The 20707-nt window shown below is 37.4% G+C and overlaps 1 protein-coding gene across 1 annotated transcript; it reads right to left on the bottom strand.

Annotated features, from left to right (window-relative positions):
* Positions 1-15873: 15873 nt before the first annotated feature.
* LOC145629248 (uncharacterized) lies at positions 15874-16944 on the bottom strand. Its single transcript, XM_081681796.1, has 2 exons — positions 16552-16944; positions 15874-16248 (listed from the first exon to the last, which is right to left on the bottom strand). Exons 1-2 carry the CDS (start codon positions 16942-16944, stop codon positions 15874-15876), a joined length of 768 nt encoding a protein of 255 aa, XP_081537922.1.
* Between the last annotated feature and the right edge of the window lie 3763 nt (positions 16945-20707).

Below are 20707 nucleotides of genomic sequence, written 5' to 3'. Positions count from 1 at the left end.
CTTGCAAAGACCTTTCCAACGATATATTATTAGCCCAATTCCGATGAATATTGAGGAAGTTATGGCCAATTTAAAAAACTGGGCCCGGTTTAAGCTTTATGTACGGCCCAATGATCTAGGGGAGGGCCTAATATGATTTATCATTCCTAATGCAATTAGGAATGGTTTTAGTATTCTAGATTCTTCTAGAAGGTTCTTTTCATTCCTAATTCAATTAGCATTGATAAATTGACTTTTGTTGACTTTTCAGAGTTTTAATCAAAATCAAATAGCATTTTCGAGGAAATTATATTATTTTATCCTCCAGTACAGTAAACTTATCGGATTTTCGAAAACGCGTTAAAATCAGGCTTGGCGCCTAACCCCAGGCCTAGCGCCTAGCGCTGGCCATTGGCGCCTGACGCCGGTGCTGGTGCCTGGCACCAGCTAGCCAGGGTTGGCGCCAGCTCTGTTTTCTGAGCGTCAGACTCTGTTTTGTCTAATTTATCTTTTTGGCTGATTTTCTCTATAAATATCGTATTAAAAACTCCGTTTTCATTCATGATCATCTACATTCATTCATTCACCGATTATCTTCATTAATCTATTCTCTGTAACCATTCACGAACTCTCATCAAGATTTTATTGACTATTCTCTCTTTTTCTTCCTTCAAACTTTGCTTTTCACATACAAAATTCCGCATTTACAAGATCTTGAAACACCTAGCCATATTCGAAGTGGCCTTCGCCCTAGACGTGAAAGGTTTAATTTATGAGGGTTTGGTCCCAAATCTCTATTTCAATTATTTAATTTAATTGTTTGGTTTATTATTTTCCTTGAAGTTACTAACGTGTGTATTTTGTTATTAGAAAGAGGTACGAGGCATCAAAATAAGTACTTTAATTGGTTTCAATTGATGTTATGATGTAGATATCATGTTTATATTGTTATTATGATATTCCTAGTATCATGTCTAGGGTAATTTTAATATTAAATATGATTGTTGCGATGCTTCCTATGTTCTTCCTAATATTTATGATTGTTAGTATCATGTTAGGGTTAAATATTTGATTTTTATTGCTTAGTGACATGCTAGGGTTTGTTATTAATCTTGTTAGTATCATGCCTAGGATCTTGCTATTATTATTATGCTTTAATATTAACATGAACATGATTATGAATGTTATTATGATTATTATTTTGATAATTATAATTTTATTATCATGATATTTATTGTTATTATGTTTTTTGATATATATTTATTGCTTGATCACGCCCTTTATGCATGTTTAAAATAAGATAATTAATAATCTTGTTAGGTTTAATTTGATTATAATTCAAGTGATCGCCAATAATAGTTTATTTGTGCATTAATATTCAACCAACATAGATTAAACAAGTTTAGGGTTAAACTTATTGATTGCATGTTAATTAGAAAGCGCACATGAATACGATCAGAATAAAGTAGAGGCCTATTATTAGGGCAGGTTCAATCTCTTTAAGGTTTGATTTGTACCTTCATCCCCGAACCCTTATTTGGTTCATGACCTTATGGAGTTGACGATCTCTTGGATCGTTAAGGGGTGTAACCTTCACCTCGTGAACGGTTTACAAGTTCCTAAAAACTTGTTGGCGACTCTTTTGCTCTATCTTCTTCCCTTTTGGACGCCACCGTACTTTAGTGTATGATCACAGTGGGGTTCAAGCTAGTGGGATTTTAAAGGCTTGAAATTATTCCCTACAGTTTTTGGCGACTCCACTAGGGAGGATTTCTATTTTAATTCCTGAATTTGTTTCGGCAATGATTTAGAATGAGTGGATGAGACTCGAAAAGTTCTAAGTATTTCATGTGCGTAATTTTGATTAACATTATTGTCATATGCATAAAAAATATCTCATTAGAAAGACCATCTGTAATGAGTTAAAAAAATATGATTTTACACGTAGGAAATTTGAGGAATGTCTTTCACAAGTTTGACCGAAATAACACCGCGCGAAACTGGAAAATTTTATCGAGCACAAAAAGCTGCTGAGGAATGTGGGAAGTAGCGTCAGGGGCCAGAGCTTGGCGCCCGAATTTTAGTTGTAGCGCCAGACGCCAACATTGGCGCCAGGCGCTATAGTTAAAAGCTGGCGCCAGTCTCTGTTTGCTGGCGCCAATTTCCCCCAATACCGAGCCAGACATATGCGTTCTAATTTCGACCAGTTTTTCGTATTGTTTGCTCGATCCTACTTCCTGATTGAATTTTTTCTCACTTTTCTGAAACCCATATGTGTTCTACATATGGACATAACCCTCTGGGAAATCATGCTCCATCTACCTGATTGAACGCTCTGTGCAACAAAGGGTACATCCGAGATGTTGAATTCACCGAACCATGGAAGCGAGTTTTTTCTAAAACTCGCGGTGTCCCATCCACTCGCGCCAACCCTTCACGGTTAGGCTTCCGCGTGGTGCATGCGGACCCCTATTGACTAAACCATATCCCGAACTTTAGAGAACTAGAGCCATGGTTAGGTTGCGAACTCATTGCATCATATTGTGCCTACTTGACTAATTGTGCATTATTTGTTGTGCATATATATTCTATGTTTCTCTTAACCGTTTGTTGACTTGTGTTGAGACTACATAAATTAATGACTTAAAGTACTTTGCCTAATTAATTAATTAATTAATTAATTAATTAATTTGAGTAAATAAAGTCTAATATTTTAATCGGAATTGACCTAGTACGACTTTAGGCATGCCCCAGTTGATTAATAACACCGAAAACAGTCCCAGACCGAAGCTCCAATATTGGCGCCAAAGTTTGAGCTGTAGCGCCGCATTATGGAGTGTAGCGCCAGACGACAGTTCTGTCGCCTGGTGCCAAGCTCCACAGCGTGACTCCAGTCCTGTCGCTTGGCCGACAGTTCGGATTATTGGTCGAGTCATCACCTAGTGTCTAATTAACCAGTTTGCTAATTAATTCGGTTAATTTTTGCTGTCAATAACACCTTGTTGAGTCAGTAATCAAGTCTTAACCACATAGTCTAGCAACATGGTCATGACACGAGTCTTAACGCACCATCTACACTCACTAGTCTTAGCACACACTTTGAGTACATCACCATGACCATGTCTTAGGTCCATGCATGAGTCGGTCTTTCCGTCATTTGAGTGGGGGGTACATTCTATTCCTAATCCTTCATATCCTTCCATCTAAATCTTCTTCACAATTCATTCCAATTTTTCTTCACTTCCTCCATCCATTGCATGTTGAATAAAGTTTGAGTCAAATAATTAACAATAAGTATCCCCAAATTCCTTTTCCACAGTACTTGGTCGAGGAGAGAAGGGCGATTAATTAAGGACAACCTCTTTATTCAAGTCTCGCTTTTTGATAAACCGATTCGTCAAAAGAGGAAGGCTAAGAAGATAATGGCAACTCAAGAAGAAGTCAATGATCTTAAGAACCAACTGGCTACCGTGACCGAGACACTGAAGCTTCTCGCACTCAAGATCGATGACCCCGTGAAGCAACAACAGATGGACCTCATGCAAGAGAGCCTAAGCAAGTTTTCTAGCGATTACAAGATTCAAGAGCTTACATCACAAGGGGTCTCGGTGGACAAAGATCTTCTTCCGCAGAAGTTTAATGCTAACAACATCCCAAAATTCAGAGCAATTGACAACCCTTACTTCCATTTAAGAACTTTTGAAACCATAATGAGTATTAAGGGTATCGATAAAAAGGTTTTTCCCTCTCGGTTCTCACTATCTCTTGAAACCGTTTGCCAACAATGGTACTTCTCCCTTGACAACGAGAAAACCTCTACTTGGGAATCGATAGTAAACGCTTTCATTGATAGGTACAAGTGCAATATCCAAGTTGAAACCGACCATAGACAACTTGAGATGCTAAGACAAAAGGAGAATGAAGGTTTTACTTCTTTCTTCAATAAATGGAGGGAAACTTCCGCCAAGATGATTGAGGTCCCCACCGAAAAGGAGTCTGTGAGGATGTTCGTCAAGAATCTCCAAGAAAAGTATTCAAAGCATTTAAAATATCAAAACAACTTGAATACTTTCAAGGCCGTTTATGACATCGGAATTGAAATCGAAGATGACCACGCAAAGCAAAAAGCTACTAACAATAGTAACCACGGTGGCTGGAAAGGAAAGAAGAGCGACAATCCTTCTTCTTCCGAAAACGCTCACTCTAATAATAATGTTAGTACCTTTGACCATAATGTTGTCTTAGCCATGGACAATCAAGGATCTAAAAGGAAACCCAGGCGAGAGTTTACACCCATTGGAATGACCTACGATGCTGCTTTCGACCATCTTTACGATCGAGGATTAATCAAACCTATTGGCCCTACCAAGGACCCAACACAAGAAAATCGATCTTCGAGATGGAATCCAAATTCCTATTGCAAGTACCATCGAGGAAACGGTCAGACCACTGATGAATGCTACAGGTTTCAAAACCTCATTCAAGATCTCATAGAGGAAAACAAGATCACATTGCCTCTAGCTAGCGAGAAGACTGGGTGATGATGACGCGAACAACACAAGACAAGAGGCGAGCTTCAACGACAAGATTTCGTGGCCTATTTTTCTATTTCTTCTTCATTTTTTCCTTTCCCCAATAAGTCTAGCATAGGCACCTTAAGTTTATAGGTTTTTTTTTTTCCTTTTTCCTTTAATAAAATGAGCATTTATTTCCTTATATATGATCATCACATTGCATTACATTAAAAAAAAAAAAAAAAAAAAAAATTCCATGTCGAATTAAGCACAAGGTATACCAATGATTTAAGGCACCTCTTTGTAGCCACATCATATCTCCTTTCACCCTTCGATTTACAATCCTTTCTTCATAAACCACTTTCAGCCTCGTCTAACGATAGACCCTTCATTTTTTCAACCCATATCTTCCTAACCTTGGGATGGGACAGTGTGCAGCTTATGCAATCTCAAAGGGCTTGAGTGATTCAAAAAATTAAAATAGCAAAAATAGCAAAAAAATAAATAAAAGTGTACAAAAGGGAAAGTGTTCCAATGTCTTTGATACGAAAATATCTTCGATAAGAACACGTCTCAGATTGCGTCTCTTATCGAGTGCTCGGTACCGTGCCTGAGAAACATGAATGCCAAGTGAGTGATAGACCGCATGATCGGGATTTCCCACGCTTATAAAATTAAAATAGATGCTAAAGCAAAAGATAAAAGAGAGCTAAAAAAGAGTAGAAACTCAAGCATAAAAATATAAAGATTCGAAAGCAAGGTTGCACACCTTGGGGGCTTATCTAGGGTCTTGAGCCTTTATCCCTTTCTTCTATAACCTTTAGCCTAACCACGTTACAACCCTTAAAAAGACCTTTTTGAGGTATACACACTTGTGCGAGGTTCGGCTAGAGCTACGTTCGGCCTGATTCCTAACGGATACGTAGGCAACCTCACATCGAGGTGCGGCCGTAATAAACATGCATTCATATTCACATTCACACACTTACACCAAGATCATATCAAGGGATCTCCAATGCTCATCCCTATTAACTTAGAGCTAGACTTGGGGGCTTGATCCCTACATCATTAGCTTACCTAGCCTAGGAGTCACCATCATTTGACTCTTCTTGAAATAATATTCTTTCCACACACTTAGCCCTTGCGGCCTAACTTTAGAATCACTTTCACACACCGCACAAATACATGACCAAATATACTTCCCCTAGGAACCCGTTGTCATGAAATCTTAACATAACGATGAAGCATGCCTTGTCACATCGCTCATCACTTATCAATCATCGTTGCATCCCGAAGTATGAAGTAATTAGCCTCCGTGCCCAAGTTACCCAAATGCTTTCATCATTGAGTCAACAGTTGAGATAGCCTAGGATGGATTAATCCTTGCACCTTGAGAGATAGTATCAAACAACATTTGATTAAGCTCATTCAACATGCACCTTCAAAACTTCGATTCTATTTTCGCGTCTTTCTTTTTCGGGAGAAAGTCGATACCCTCCACAAAAATGACGGAAAATCTTTGCTTTTTTGCATTTTCGAGTCGCACAATCACATTACAATGCACACACGAGTCATGTACACATTGAGTCATGTCGTGTCATATCACCTTGATTTGAGTCTAACACATGTGTCAAACACTTTGAGTCGAGTCCACCTCGAGTCAATCACAGTGAGTCAAGTTTATGCCTTGAGTCGTGTCAAGTTGATGAGTCAAGCAATGCTAAACCTTAGGTCAACCCTAAGATAATTAAAAAGATTGGCAAAGTTCTATAGTCAAAATAAATACAGGTGCAGCAGAATAGGGAGGACCCTACTCCAATTCCTGGCGCCAGAAATATCTCAGCAACGACAGAGCTCGAAGCCTCTCAGAAAGGTGATTTCAACCTCATGCAGCAATTTCGGATTCCTTGGTACAGCAGTTAGCCCCTATAAGCAATTTGACATGATTAGTAGTCCGCTCGATTACAATCGTAGTAAGTGATTGACCTGACAAAAGATCGTCTCACATAGCTTAAGCGCCTAAAACACTGGCTCATTACAATCGGTTTAAAAGCAAGCACTTAAACGACAATATTTCCAAATATGGATTGTCGCGCATTCTTCTTAAACGACAATTTTTCCAAGATTGGATTGTCATCTCTGGCAAAGTTTCCAAGCGTGGATTGTCGTGCTCCTTCTTGTTCGACAAGTTTTTTCCAAGTTCGGATTGTCATACATTCATAGATCGCTGGGAAGTTATCCGAGATTGGATTGTCATACACCCAGTTCCCTATGGCAAAATTTCCCAAAGGATTGTCGTAGGTCTCTACTCATCATAAATTTCGGCAAAAGTTCCTCTACGTGGATTGTCATTCATTTCAGCAAGTCGCAAATTTTCTCGAAGTGGATTGTCGGTCGACTCTTTCTTGCAAATGTTCCAAGACGCGCATTGTCAATAGTGGCAATATTTTCCCAAAAGGATTGTCGCATAGCATTGGCAAAATTCCAAGGTGGATTTCTTTTAAGAGTTATATTCCAAGATGTGGATTGTCGATCGTAGCAAAATTCTTCTGAAAGATTGTTATTAAGCATTGGCAACTTTTTGCCAAAATTGGATTATGGAAAATTTTCCGAGGTACGGATTGTCGCTTCATTGTGGCAACATTTCCAAGGATGGATTGTTACATGGCATTGACAACTTTCCCTAAATCGGATTGTCATACATCATACAAGAGTTGTGTTGGCAACTATTCCTAAAGAAAAGAGGATTGTCATCACAGCAAAAGGCACCGACGTACAGGTTCAAAGCAACAGAAGCGCCGACATACAGGCATAGCGGAAGCAAAGTTCAGGCAAACTTTTAAAGATCGATAGGCATGGATCTTCTGTAATTTCCTTTGCAAAATCATTGCATCAAATGAAGATCAGATGACTTCAAGAGAAGATATCTTTGACAGCGTTCCCTAGCTTGCGGAAAGTTGTCACGAACAACTGGAGGTAATTTCGGGCGAAGTTATCTTCGATGGTATTCCCTAGGATGTGGAATATTATCAATGCGGATGGAGATTGTTTCAAGAGAAATAATCTTCGATAGTATTCCCTTGGACGCGTTATATTATCATTGCGGAGTAGGATCGTTTCAGGCGAAGCAATCTTCCAAATTTGGAACCAGTTGCAGGCGTAGCGGTTTTCAAGAGGGATGACATTCTCTAGCTTTCAGGAGGTCATCAAAGCAATTGGTTACTTTCAGTGACGTGTGCTCGACGGTGCAAGATACGCGTTTCTTAACTATTTTATCTGTTTAACTAACGTTAGTTTGCAGGTATCGGCGTTACAAGATTGATTTAGGATCGCGGAACGTTCTGAATCATTCTCCGTCCCTATCGATACTTTGACTTTTGTTTTCGAAACTTGCGTTTCTCCAAACTCAGTCAAAGTGGGGGCTTCTGTAGACACCTATTTGTGTCTCCCCAAAACCAAACAAAGTGATGAGTACCTTTCACGTCGAATCATAATCGAATGAAGTGAAAGTGTGGAAAGTCTAGTGTTGCGGAAAGTTTTTATTTCTTTACTCTTCTCTCTGTTTTTGAAAACTTATTTTAAGAAAAACAGCCAATCCAGTTTGGTTGGTTCATGATATGGGTCTAATAGTAGTGTAGTTGGATGGGGCTTGCAAAGACCTTTCCAACGATATATTATAAGCCCAATTCCGATGAATATTCAGGAAGTTATGGCCAATTTACTAAACTGGGCCCGGTTTGAGCTTTATGTACGGCCCAATGATCTAGGGGAGGGCCTAATATGATTTATCATTCCTAATGCAATTAGGAATGGTTTTAGTCTTCTAGATTCTTCTAGAAGGTTCTTTTCATTCCTAACTCAATTAGCATTGATAAATTGACTTTTGTTGACTTTTCAGAGTTTTAATCAAAATCAAATAGCATTTTCGAGGAAATTATATTATTTTATCCTGCAGTACAGTAAACTTATCGAATTTTCGAAAACGCGTTAAAATAAGGCTTGGCGCCTAACCTTAGGCCTTGGCGCCTGGAACCGCGCCTGGCGCTAGCCATTGGCGCCTGGCGCTGGTGCTGGTGCCTGGCGCCAGCTAGCCAGGGTTGGCGCCAGCTCTGTTTTTTGAGCGTCAGACTCTGTTTTGTTTAATTTATCTTTTTGGCTGATTTTCTCTATAAATATCGTATTAAAAACTCCGTTTTCATTCATGATCATCTACATTCATTCATACACCGATTATCTTCATTCATCTATTGTCTCTAATCATTCACGAACTCTCATCAAGATTTTCTTGATTATTCTCCCTTTTTCTTCCTTCAAACTTTGCTTTTCACATACAGAATTTCGCATTCACAAGATCTTGATACACCTAGCCATATTCGAAGTTGCCTTCGCCCTAGACGTGAAAGGTTTAATTTCTGAGGGTTTGGTCCCAAATCTCTATTTCAATTATTTAATTTAATTGTTTGGTTTATTATTTTCCTTGAAGTTACTAACGTGTGTATTTTGTTATTAGAAAGAGGTACGAGGCATCAAAGTAAGTACTTTAATTGGTTTTAATTGATGTTATGATGTAGATATCATGTTTATATTGTTATTTTGATATTCCTAGTATCATGTCTAGGGTAATTTTAATATTAAATATGATTGTTGCGATGCTTCCTATGTTCTTCCTCATATTTATGATTGTTAGTATCATGTTAGGGTTAAAGATTTGATTTTTATTGCTTAGTGACATGCTAGGGTTTGTTATTAATCTTGTTAGTATCATGCCTAGGATCTTGCTATTATTATTATGCTTTAATATTAACATGAACATGATTATGAATGTTATTATGATTATTATTTTGATGATTATAATTTTATTGTCATAATATTTATTGTTATTATGTTGCTTGATATATATTTATTGCTTAATCACGCCTTTTGTGCATGTTTAAAGGGAATTGGTACTTGTAATCACGCTTAATCAGATAATTAATAATCTTGTTAGGTTTAATTTGATTATAATTCAAGTGATCGCCAATAATAGTTTATTTGTGCATTAATATTCAACCAACATAGATTAAACAGGTTTAGGGTTAAACTTATTGATTTCATGTTAATTAGAAAGCGCACATGAATACGATCGGAATAAAGTAAAGGCCTATTATTAGGGCAGGTTCAATCTCTTTTAGGTTGGATTTGTACCTTCATCCCCGAACCCTTATTTAGTTCATGACCTTATGGAGTTGACGATCTCTTGGATCGTTAAGGGGTGTAACCTTCGCCTCGTGAACAGTTTACAAGTTCCTAAAAACTTGTTGGCGACTCTTTTGCTCTATCTTTTTCCCTTTTGGACGCCACCGTACTTAAGTGTATGATCACAGTGGGGTTCAAGCTAGTGGGATTTTAAAGGCTTGAAATTATTCCCTACACTAGTGCTTTTTTTTGTTTAAAAATAAATTATTATAAAATCAAATAGAACGGTTAACTAAGTAAGGCGTTCTGTATTCTGAAGTCAGAATTTAATAAAAAATTAAGAAATCAAATAGATCGGTTGACTGAAGAGGCGTCCTATATGGTTCAGCATACACATTGTCCCTCTAACATAGGCGTTTTATATAATCCTAAAGATCGCCTACCTTAGACAACCGTTTTGTATCATGCATTTCATATTCTAGTTTTTGTAGTAGTGAGTAAAGATAAGAAGATTTGAAAATTCAAGATGAAGAAGCTTTCAATAGGAGGCTTTAAGATTAAAAGAGTCTCTTGCTTGGATTTGACAAGGATGGTTCGAGATGAAATAACCTTCGATAGCTTTCACTATGATTGGGGAGCTTATTATTTGATTTGAGAAAAGAACGATTCGAGATGAAGCAGTTTTTGATAGTTTTTGCTAAAATGGTGGAAATTATCATATGAATTTGAGAAGATGGCACAAGATGGGCAGTCTTTGACGACGTTCGCTAAGATTGAGGAGGTTGTCACCCAAATTTCAGATTATGGCACGAGATACGCAGTGTTCGACGACGTTCGCTAAGATTGAGGAGGTTGTAACCTAGATTTGAGAAGATAGCACGAGATGGGCGGTCTTTGACAGCGTTCACTAAGATTGTGGAGGTTGTCACCTACATTTGAGAAGAACGGTTTGTGATGAGTCGGTCTTCGACAATATTCTTTATGATTGGGAAAGTTGTCACCGTGATTCAAGAAAAAAGCTCGAGATGTAGCAGCATTGATTGATGATGTTCCCTAGGATGTGGAAGGTTGTCAGAAAACAAGAGGTGACTACAAGCGGAGTTATCTTCGATCGTATTCCCTTGAATGTGGAAGATGGTCATAAAACAGCGGAAATTGAAGGCAGCTACAAGCGGAGCAGTCTTCAGGCGATATCCCCTAGCTTGAGGAAGATCGTCAAACAAAATTGGTTACTTCAGAGACGTGTGCTCGATGGTGCAAGATACGCGTTTCTTGAGTCTCTTATCTGTTTAACTAACGCTATTTTGCAGGTATCGGCGTTACAAGAATGATTTAGGGTCGCAGAACGTTCTGAATCATTCTCCGTCCCTATTGCTACTTTGACTTTTGTTTTCAAAACTTGCGTTTCTCCAAACTCAGTCAAAGTGGGGGCTTTTGTAGACACCCAAATGTGTCTCCCCAAAACCAAAACCCAATTATGACTATCTTTCACGTCATTTATTATCGAACAAAGCGAAAGTGTGAAAATTCTAGTGATGTGGTTGTTTTTAAAATAATCTCTCTTTCTGTTTTTGAAAGTATTCTTTATCGTACCATAATTATGAAAAATAGAAAGTCCATTTTAGTTTGTTCCATGATAAGGGTCCAATAAGTGTGTAATTGGATGGGGCTTGAAAAGACCTTTCTAACGATATATTATAAGCCCAATTCCGATGAATAATGAGGAAGTTATGACCAAAATACTAAACTAGGCCCAAACTAGATTTTACCTGTGACCCAATCAGGGTAAGCTCATCCCACTCTGGGAACTCCCTAGAGAAGAAGAGGTCCCTACACCAGCATCAACGGGATCGTCCTCTTGATGAGCCTCCCTAGAACGAGAGCCAGAACCACGTCGTCTAGACATGCTATATTATGCAAAAAACAACAGTAAATTAAATTTTTGTAGTATCTAAGGTTCGCCTAGCCGCGTGATGTTATGTTCGCCAAAAAAAGAGTACGTAGTACTAAAACAGAGCACAATTTCAATACATGCGTAAATAGCAATTTTCAGCAATCAAACAATTTCTTCCAATACTATGACAAACGTTGTGACAAATTGGACAAGAATAGCTAGCAAAAACATGAAGAACAAGCCGCATTGTTCTCACAAACTCAAGAGGCCCAACAATGGCAATTCGCTCATTTTTTCACCAAATTGAGTCAAACAAGTCTCAAAATACTCTAAAAGCAATATATAAACATGATTAAACAATTTCAAGGCGTAAGAATCAACAAAAGAAGCAAATTAAGCATAATTGGGTTCGAAATTTTCGGAAACCCGCAGACAAAAACGCACTAAATCAGCAAAAACTAAGACAAGGTTGAGTAAAACTTACATAGATCGGTAAATTAGAGATGACGATATTTGATTTGCAAGAAGTTTGAGTGAATTTGGTTGAAAAACGAGCGAGAACAAGTAATTTGAAGTTCCGAGCAAAACGCGAACAACAACAGCCAGCCACGGTAAAATGAAGAAGAAAGGGGATTCATTCGGAAAACCCGACATCAGCGCCAGACGACAAGCTTGAGGGATTAGTTAGTAGAGTTATTTAGATGGGAAGTTCTAACCACTTAAGCAATCAATCACTCTCAGTAGTAGGATTAGTTAGTAGAGTTAATTAACGTAGAGCATTTTAATCAAGTGAAACTAAAAAAATAGAGGAAAAATTGGCCGCAACAACACCAATTAACTATGATAAAGGTGAGTGTCGCATCACAACCTTTTAAGGGTGCAGTGTATAGCACAAACTATGTAATTGGGTGCACATATTAGCATAAATGATACTAATAAACTAAGGTTACATGGAAAAAAGTGAAATCTTTATTATTTTATAATTGTTTAAACATTTTTTCAACTTACATGATTTTCCATCATGCGTGACTAAATTAGCCTTCCTTTCTATTATTTTTTTTCCATTTCAGCATTTCTTATCCTCCCCCAATTAAGCGGATTCCTCCAAAAAAATTGTGCTATTATTTTCCTTCGTTTGCTTCTTCAATTTCTTTTTCCTAATATCGATCTCACATGATTGACTTAGTTTCCTTTCCCTCTCCACCTTTTTTTTTTGTTTTTTTTGTTGAAATTAACAAAAAGCGCCATATATTAATCAATCAATTGAAATCTTGTCCATGAGTACATACGAGGAGATGGACGGGGGACAATGATTTTCCCAAACCTGTTCATCCCCAAAAGGTACTAATCTAGCTAAGTTATGAGCAATGGAATTACCATCCCTTAGTATGTGAGACCATGAAACAAATTAAAGGTCTTTACAAACGAATAAAACATCTTCCAAAACAACATCTAAATCAGTAAAGAAAATCACCTCCTTCGCCAAACGGGAGACCACACCTTGACAATAAGCTTCAACTATAATTCTTTAGAGGCTATATCTACGAGCCAATCTAACCCCATATAATATGGATTTACAATCTCCATTATCAGGGGGGAGACGGCTACGACATCTTCTAGCACCTTCCAATATCACCTCATCCTTCTCATGTCTTGCCACAACTCCATACCCAATCCAACCCTCCTCTGCCAAACTTGCAACACAGTTGATTTTAAAGAAGTCAGCATGGGGAGGAACCCAAATCTTTACACTTCTGCACTTCTTCGAGCTAGCATGACCATAAATTCTTATTGTGTAGCGACCACAATCCTCAACCAATCTTGCCACTCTTTCACGAACAACCTAGAGGGGAGTATATTTATTGTTAAAAACATTCCCATTCCTCCTTTCCCATATATACTACATCAGCGCTACACCCACCAAACTCAGCTTCTTTTTCTCTTTAAACCATGCTTTAAAAGCTTATTTAGGGTTTGCCATAGGGCCCTGCCACACAAGCTCCTCGCAACTAAAATCACTCAAGAGATCCATTACTACTAGACACTCAAAGAAGGTATTAAAAATGGTCTCAGCAACAGCATTACACCAGGGACACACCGAGTTATCCACCATGTGTCTGTAATGCATCAGGTCCTTTGTTGGCAAGGAGTTTGTAACAATTCTCCATAAAATTTTTTTTTATCTTCGGTATAGTTTCGAGGCCCCAAATGTCAACCCACACCTTGTGAAAAGCATCTAAATTAAACAACTTACCAAGAGCGTAGGTAGTCTGTAGACAACCAAATGTATCTCCCCAAAACCAAACCAAGTGATGAATACCTTTCACGTCATTTGATTAAAATATCTCTCTTTCTGTTTCTTCTTTCACTTTATGTATGAAAATATCCTGTCCAATTTAGCTTGGTCCATGATAAGGGTCCAATGATAGTGTAGTTGGATTAGGCTTGAGAAGAGCTTTTCAACGATATATTATAAGCCCAATTCCGATGAATAAAGATGAAGTTATGGTTAAATTAAATTAGGCCCAAAATGATTTTACGTGTGGCCCAATGATCTAGCGGAGGGCGTATTAATTATTATTCCTAAAGTTATTAGGATTGATTTTAATCTTCTAGAAATATCTAGAAGGTTCTTTTAAATTCTAATGGGATTAAGATTAATAATTATATTTTAAAGAGTTTTATTTTGAATAAAATATATGATTTGTCACAAAACATGATTTTAATCTGCTTAACACGGAATTAGCTACTTAATCGTATTAAGAAAATGATTCCGCGTACAAAAAGGTTTAAATTCCAAATCAACGCGAGACGGCAGAGTTGTTACCTTGCACTAACAGCTGTCGTCTGCGCTGACAGGTGTTGCCTGGCGCTGCCCCTTTCATCTAGCGCTAACTCCTGTCATTAGCGACATGAGCTATTTTATTCCGAAAATGACTGGATTTGATCCCGAGCTATTTTTTCTATAAATAGAGGTCGTATCTCCCCATTTTTCATCATTCACAACCATCATCTCTCTCTATTCTCTCTCTAAAAGCTAGAAGCTTTCTTTCTATCTATTCTTTTTCTAAACCTTCCCTCTCACAAATTCCACATTCATTAGATCTAGACACACCTAGCCAAGTTCGAAGTTGCCTTTGCCCTAGACGTGAAACGTTGATAATTTCTTAGGGTTTAGTCCCAAATCCTTATTTCAATTATTTAAATTACATTTTTTTTAATATTTTCCTTGAAGTTATTAATGCGTGTATTTTGCTATTAGAAAGAGATACGCGGCATCGATGTAAGTAATTGCTATTTTTTTGATATAGAAATCATGCTTTGATTATTTTGATTCCTAGTATCATGTTCGGATGTCTGTATGATTCCTAGTATCATGTTTAGGGTATAACTAAAATTTCTAATATCATGTATGTTTCTATGATGATTCCTATTCTTTTCTTCTATTATGTTAGTATCATGTTAGGGATAATGTTTTGATCTTTATTGTTTAGTGACTTGCTAGGGTTTGCCATTAATCTTCTTAGTATCATGCCTAGGATCTTGCTTATATCATTATGCTTTATTGAAAAAAATATTATGATGATGATTATTATTGTTGCTTGATATTATATTATTATTTTTGCTTGATCACGCCTTTAATGCATGTTTAAAGAGAGTTTGTACTTGTAATCATGCTTAATAAGATAATTAATAATCTTGTTTAGGCTAATATGATTATAATTCAAGTGATCGCCAAAAATAGATTTGTTTGTGCATTACTATTCAACCAACATAGATTAAATAGGTTTAGGGTTAACCTATTGATTGTATATAAGTCAGAAAGCGCACATGTATAGGAGAAGAATGAAGTAGAAGCCTATTATTAGGGCAAGTTCAGTCTCTTTTAGGTTGGATTTGTACCTTCATCCTCGAACTTCCAGTCATGATTCCAGACCTATTGGAGTTAACGATCTCTTGGATCGTTAAGGGGTGTAACCTTCACCCTGTGGACGGTTTACAATTTACTAAAACTTGTTGGCGACTCTTTTACTCTAGCTTCCTTCCCTGTGGATGCCACCATGCTTAAGTGTATGATCACAGTGAGGCTTAAGTGTGGGATGCTTGAAATATTCCCTACACAGTCTTTATTGAATATTGCCCATCCTTTGAGAAAGACCACGTTAAGAAATCTTTTGGTTCTCTACAGCTCACTGGGATATTCATGATGCAGAAAACATCACGAGCTGTGAATTTCTTTTCAAGAAGGTTGTGGTTCCACTCACCTGTCTCATTATCGATCAAATCCTTCACATAAGTTAACCCCGTAATTCATGGTGTTTGCACAAATCTGCCATGCTCATCAGCCAACCACGGATCCGATAAAATGTTAATCTTTGAGCCACTTCCCACTCGCCATATGAGTTCTTCCTTAACTAAGGTTTTTACACTCCATATACTATGCCATGAGTAACTGCCATTGAGCCCAAGAGAAGCATCCACGAAATCAAAATTGGCAAAATACTTCCCCTTCATCACACTGCTGAACAAGGAGCTTGGGGAATTAATTAATCTCCAAGCTTGCTTCCCACGTAGTGCATCATTAAACACCGCCATGTCCCTAAAGCCTAGGCCTCCGAAACATTTTGGTTGACAGATGGAATCCCAACTACGCCAATGCACTTTGTGATGTGAATTAAAATGCCCCTAGAAAAATTTAGCAGTTATCGATCTTATCTCATTGATCACGAAAGAAGGCAGCTTATACACACCCATGAGGTATGTTGGTATTGCTTGAATGACCGATTTCACCATGATTTCCTTCCCTACTCTCGACAACAGCCTTTCCTTCCACCCCTGGAGTTTTTTCCAAATTCTATCTTTCAACGCCTTAAATACCATTCTCTTCGATCTCCCAACAATTCTAGGAATACCAAGATATTTCTCATGATTGTTCACTAACTTCATTTTCAGAAATTGAGTCTACTCTTCTTGCATCAAAACACTTACGCTTTTAATAAAAGAGACCTCCGACTTATCATAATTAATTTTCTGTCCGGAAGCTGCTTCATAGATGTAGAGAATATCAACTATCTTCGAGCATTCCACATGGTTTGCTCTAGCAAAAAGCAAACTATCATCTGCAAAAAGGAGATGAGAAACTTTTGGTCCCCTACGACTCGCCCCTTCACCATGAATAAGCCTGTTATCCGAGGCTATCCTTTTCAAAGTAGACAGAGCATCCGCAATAATGATAAATAAACACGGAGATAGTGGATCCCCCTGTCTAAGCCCCTGAGTAGGGGTAACCGAGCCACACACCACTTGATTAATAATGAAAGCATAAGACACTATCGACACACATTTGATCACAATGTCAACCCATTTACCATCAACACCCATTTTCCTAAGTAATCTATCCAATAAAAGGTCACTCAACTTAGTCGTAGGCTTTACTCATGTCAAGCTTCAAAGCTATAGTTCCCTTCCGACTCTTACTTCTCTTCTTCATGGTATGAAATAACTCCATAGAAATTAACGCATTATCCGTAATAAGTCTACTAGGAACAAAAGCACTTTGACTCTCCGAAATAACTCTAGGCAACACAGATTTCAATCTCATAACAATCACCTTCAAGATAATCTTATATAACACATTACAAAGTGCAATAGGCCAAATTCAGACGTACAAGTAGGGATTTTATTTTCGGGATCTGTAGGGAATATTTCAAGCATTATCCCAAACTTCAGCCCCACTATGACCATACACTTAAGCATGATGGCGTCCAAAGGGAAGGAAGCTAGAGCAAAAGAGTCGCCAAAAAGTTTTAGGAACTTGTAAACCGTTCATAGTTACACCCCTTAACGATCCAGAACATCATTAACTCCAATATGTCTGGAAACATGACTGGAAGTTCGGGGATGAAGGTAAAAATCCAACCTAAAAGATATTAATCTTGCCCTAAAATAGGCCTCTACTTTATTCTTCTCGTATTCATGTGCGCTTTTCGACTAACATACAATCATTAGACAAACCCTAAACCTGTTTAATCTATGTTGGTTGAATATTAATGCACAAACAAAACTATTATTGGCAATCACTTGAATTATAATCATATTATCCTAAACAAGATTATTAAATATCTTATTAAGCGTGATTACAAGTACAAATTTCCTTTAAAAAGACGTGGTCAAGTGATGAGTGACATTTATGTCACTCTTAGGAAGTATTTTTAGAATCATTTTTGTGTTTATTTTGTCTTATTTTCCATTTCTTTATCTTGTTTTCTCTTTAATAACATTTCTCGTTTATTTGGTAATTTTGTCGTGTTTTAGTTCTTTTCGTAGTTTTTATTAGAATTAGTTTATTTTTGTATTTTATTTGCTTTTGATTTGTTATATTTCGTTCTTTATTTTTCCTTGAAAGTATTCTAATTTACTTTTATTTATATAAATTAATTTTGAGTCTATTTTATTTTACTTTATTTGCTTGTATAGTTTTTGTTTAATTTTTGTTAGTTTAGTTTTATTTCTCTTTTTTCTATTTCACTTTATTTATTTCTATTTTATTTTATTCTTTGTCCCAATTCTATTCTCGGTTTTGTGTGTAGGGGTTCGGGTTTCATGTCAAGTGAGTTCGGAGCTCGGGGACGAGTTCAAGTGTGCACATTACTTTGCTTGTTGCTGCCCACCTCCTATTATCCACCACCACACTATCCCTTAACCATCACCACAACACCCCAATTATCCCCTGCTCCAATTAACCTCGCAACAGCCCATGTACCTCTCTCATGCAACACAACAGCTACCACCCAATCCACGCACCTGACCACCAACGACCACCGCAGCCACCCATTTTACAGCCATCCCGCTACACCACTCACCTCCAATACACCAAGCAGCAGCACAACCAAACCCCCACCTCTCACGACCAAAATTAGAGCAGCCTCTCACCAACACCCCGTAACAACCACCAACCTTTCCCCTGCTCCCTCACGCAACCACCAGCTCCACCGCTGCAACACTCACCACCAAAAGAGCAGCGCCACATCTCCACCAGCCCAAACCTCAGCACATCCGCACCAATTTACATACACAAACACACATCACACTCGCATCAATTGATCCTCTAATCGACCTTCGCACCGCTCTATTGCTGCAATAATTCACACAAGCATCAACCAAAATCAGAGCAATTCAAGCTCATTTGGGTTCGAGCAAACCGAATAGAAGTTCGGTCGAAGTACGAGTCAGAAACTTTTGAGGTTTTGTAATTTGAAGAGGTGTGGTCGAACACACCCATGGTTCGACCGAACCAACCCCGTAGTTTGGCCACACCAACCCATGGTTCGACCGAACCATTTCACGAGCTATGCACATGATATTTAGTGAGATCGAACGGCTAAGAGCGATGATGAAAGATGATGTTTGATGATTAGCCATTGATGATGGTGTGATGCGGTGATGTGCTTCAATGCTCGAAGAAGAAAGCTTGAGGAAGTCTGATGTGTGGGAATTGTTTTTGGTTTTATTTTCTTTTTCTTTTAATTTCATTTCTTTTACTTTCCTTTTCTTATTTTTTTCTTTTCCCTTTTTCTTATTTCTTTCTTTTATTTTTTATAATTAGTTTCTTTCTTTTTTTTTCCTTTTTATTTATATTTTCTTTTCTTTTATTTACTTAGTATTCTTAGCTTAGTATAAATACCCAATTTTGGGGTAATTATGAAGGCGGGGGGGGGGGGGGATTCAATTACCAACTATTTTATTCTCTAATTAGTTTTAGGAGAGATTCTCTCTCTAGGTTTAGGTTAGGATTAGAGTAGTTTAGAGAGATAAAGTGAGGGAGTCACCATTGTTGAGCTTGGATATTGAAGAAGATTAATCATCTTGTTTGTAGATTTTCACATTCAATCAATGAGAATCTCTAAATCTCTCTCCTCTACTTTATTTGCTTTCTTTTGTTATTATTATTTTAGTTGTTATTATTGCTTATTAATCATTTTTATTCTTAATTATTTATTAATTAATCTTGTTATTAGCATGATTAGTGAGTAATTCCCCCATTAAGGGGATGGTTGTGGTGTAGTTGGATCTTGAGCATGTTCTAGGCTTTAGAATTGATTTATTTGTGATTAAAGTCTTTATATGCTTGATATTCTTTAATCTTCTTGCAAGTGCACATTGTTGGTTGATTAAAGGTGAATCTTTGCTAACAAGCAACGGAAGTTGACTTAGTTAAGGTTCATTACTATCGATTGTTCTTTGATTGCATCTCCCAATATATGGTTCTAATAAGGAAACATAGAGGCTATGTTAGGAGAGGCCAATTGACCCCGAAAGGCGGCTAGATTGGATCTTTTACTTCGATATTCATGCATGTTTAGTTCATAATTAATTCAATTTCTATGCCTTTGTTTATGTTCAAGTGAATGCTATACCTAAACCATTTCTCTTAATGTTTTATTTCTTGTTTTAGCATCTTTAGACTTTAGTTTATTTATCTCTTATTCCGGACTAGCTTAATTTTTTATAACATTTGGTGGTGTTTATTCATTCCCTGTGGTTCAACCCCTATGCTTGCCTTATACTCGTATTAGGTTTGTTTAGGTTGTATAAATTGTATTTGATTTAGGGATAGACAATTGACAACGCGTTTATTCCCTTGTCAAATTAGCGCCGTTGCCGGGGAACGACTTCCATTACCGTTATGTTATCTTATTGAGACTAGTCCATTGTATATAATTTTCATTTTTTGTTGGTTTTTATTTGTGTTGCTTTATTTTTAAAAATGGCTTATATTTTCATTCCTCAATTTGATAATGAACCGCTTTAGGTGTATTTCAATAGACTTGAGGATTTCCTAGATGGTGTTAAAGGTTTTACCAAGGGTGATTATTGTGAAATCATCAATTTGGGATTAAATGAGCATTTTAGAGGAGTAGTTGACAATATGTTAAATGGTAAATTTCAAGACATGTCTTCGGATGAAGCTTGGGATTTATATTCATGGTTAGCTAGGGATAATTGTGACTGGGGGAGGGCCAATCATGAGACTTATGTTCGGGATTCTCATGATTTTAATGTTGATGCCAATTGCCATGATTTATCTAATATGAATTCCCATGATGTGCTTGATGCTCCCCATAGTGACCATGTAATGCATGAT

Source organism: Chenopodium album, chromosome 1 (assembly GCF_948465745.1).
Source record: "Chenopodium album chromosome 1, dcCheAlbu1.1, whole genome shotgun sequence".
NCBI lineage: Eukaryota > Viridiplantae > Streptophyta > Magnoliopsida > Caryophyllales > Amaranthaceae > Chenopodium > Chenopodium album.
Note: the sequence above shows the minus strand (reverse complement) of the source record. Positions and strands in the feature narration are given on the sequence as shown.

What these genes read in the sequence shown, in the direction of transcription:
- LOC145629248 (XM_081681796.1), bottom strand. Translation starts at nt 16,944, where the DNA reads ATGGGTGTTGATGGTAAATGGGTTGACATTGTGATCAAATGTGTGTCG. An exon ending in AGGTCTCTTTTATTAAAAGC is followed by an intron (nt 16,249 to 16,551) that starts GTAAGTGTTTTG and finishes AAATTTTTCTAG; the next exon opens with GGGCATTTTAATTCACATCA.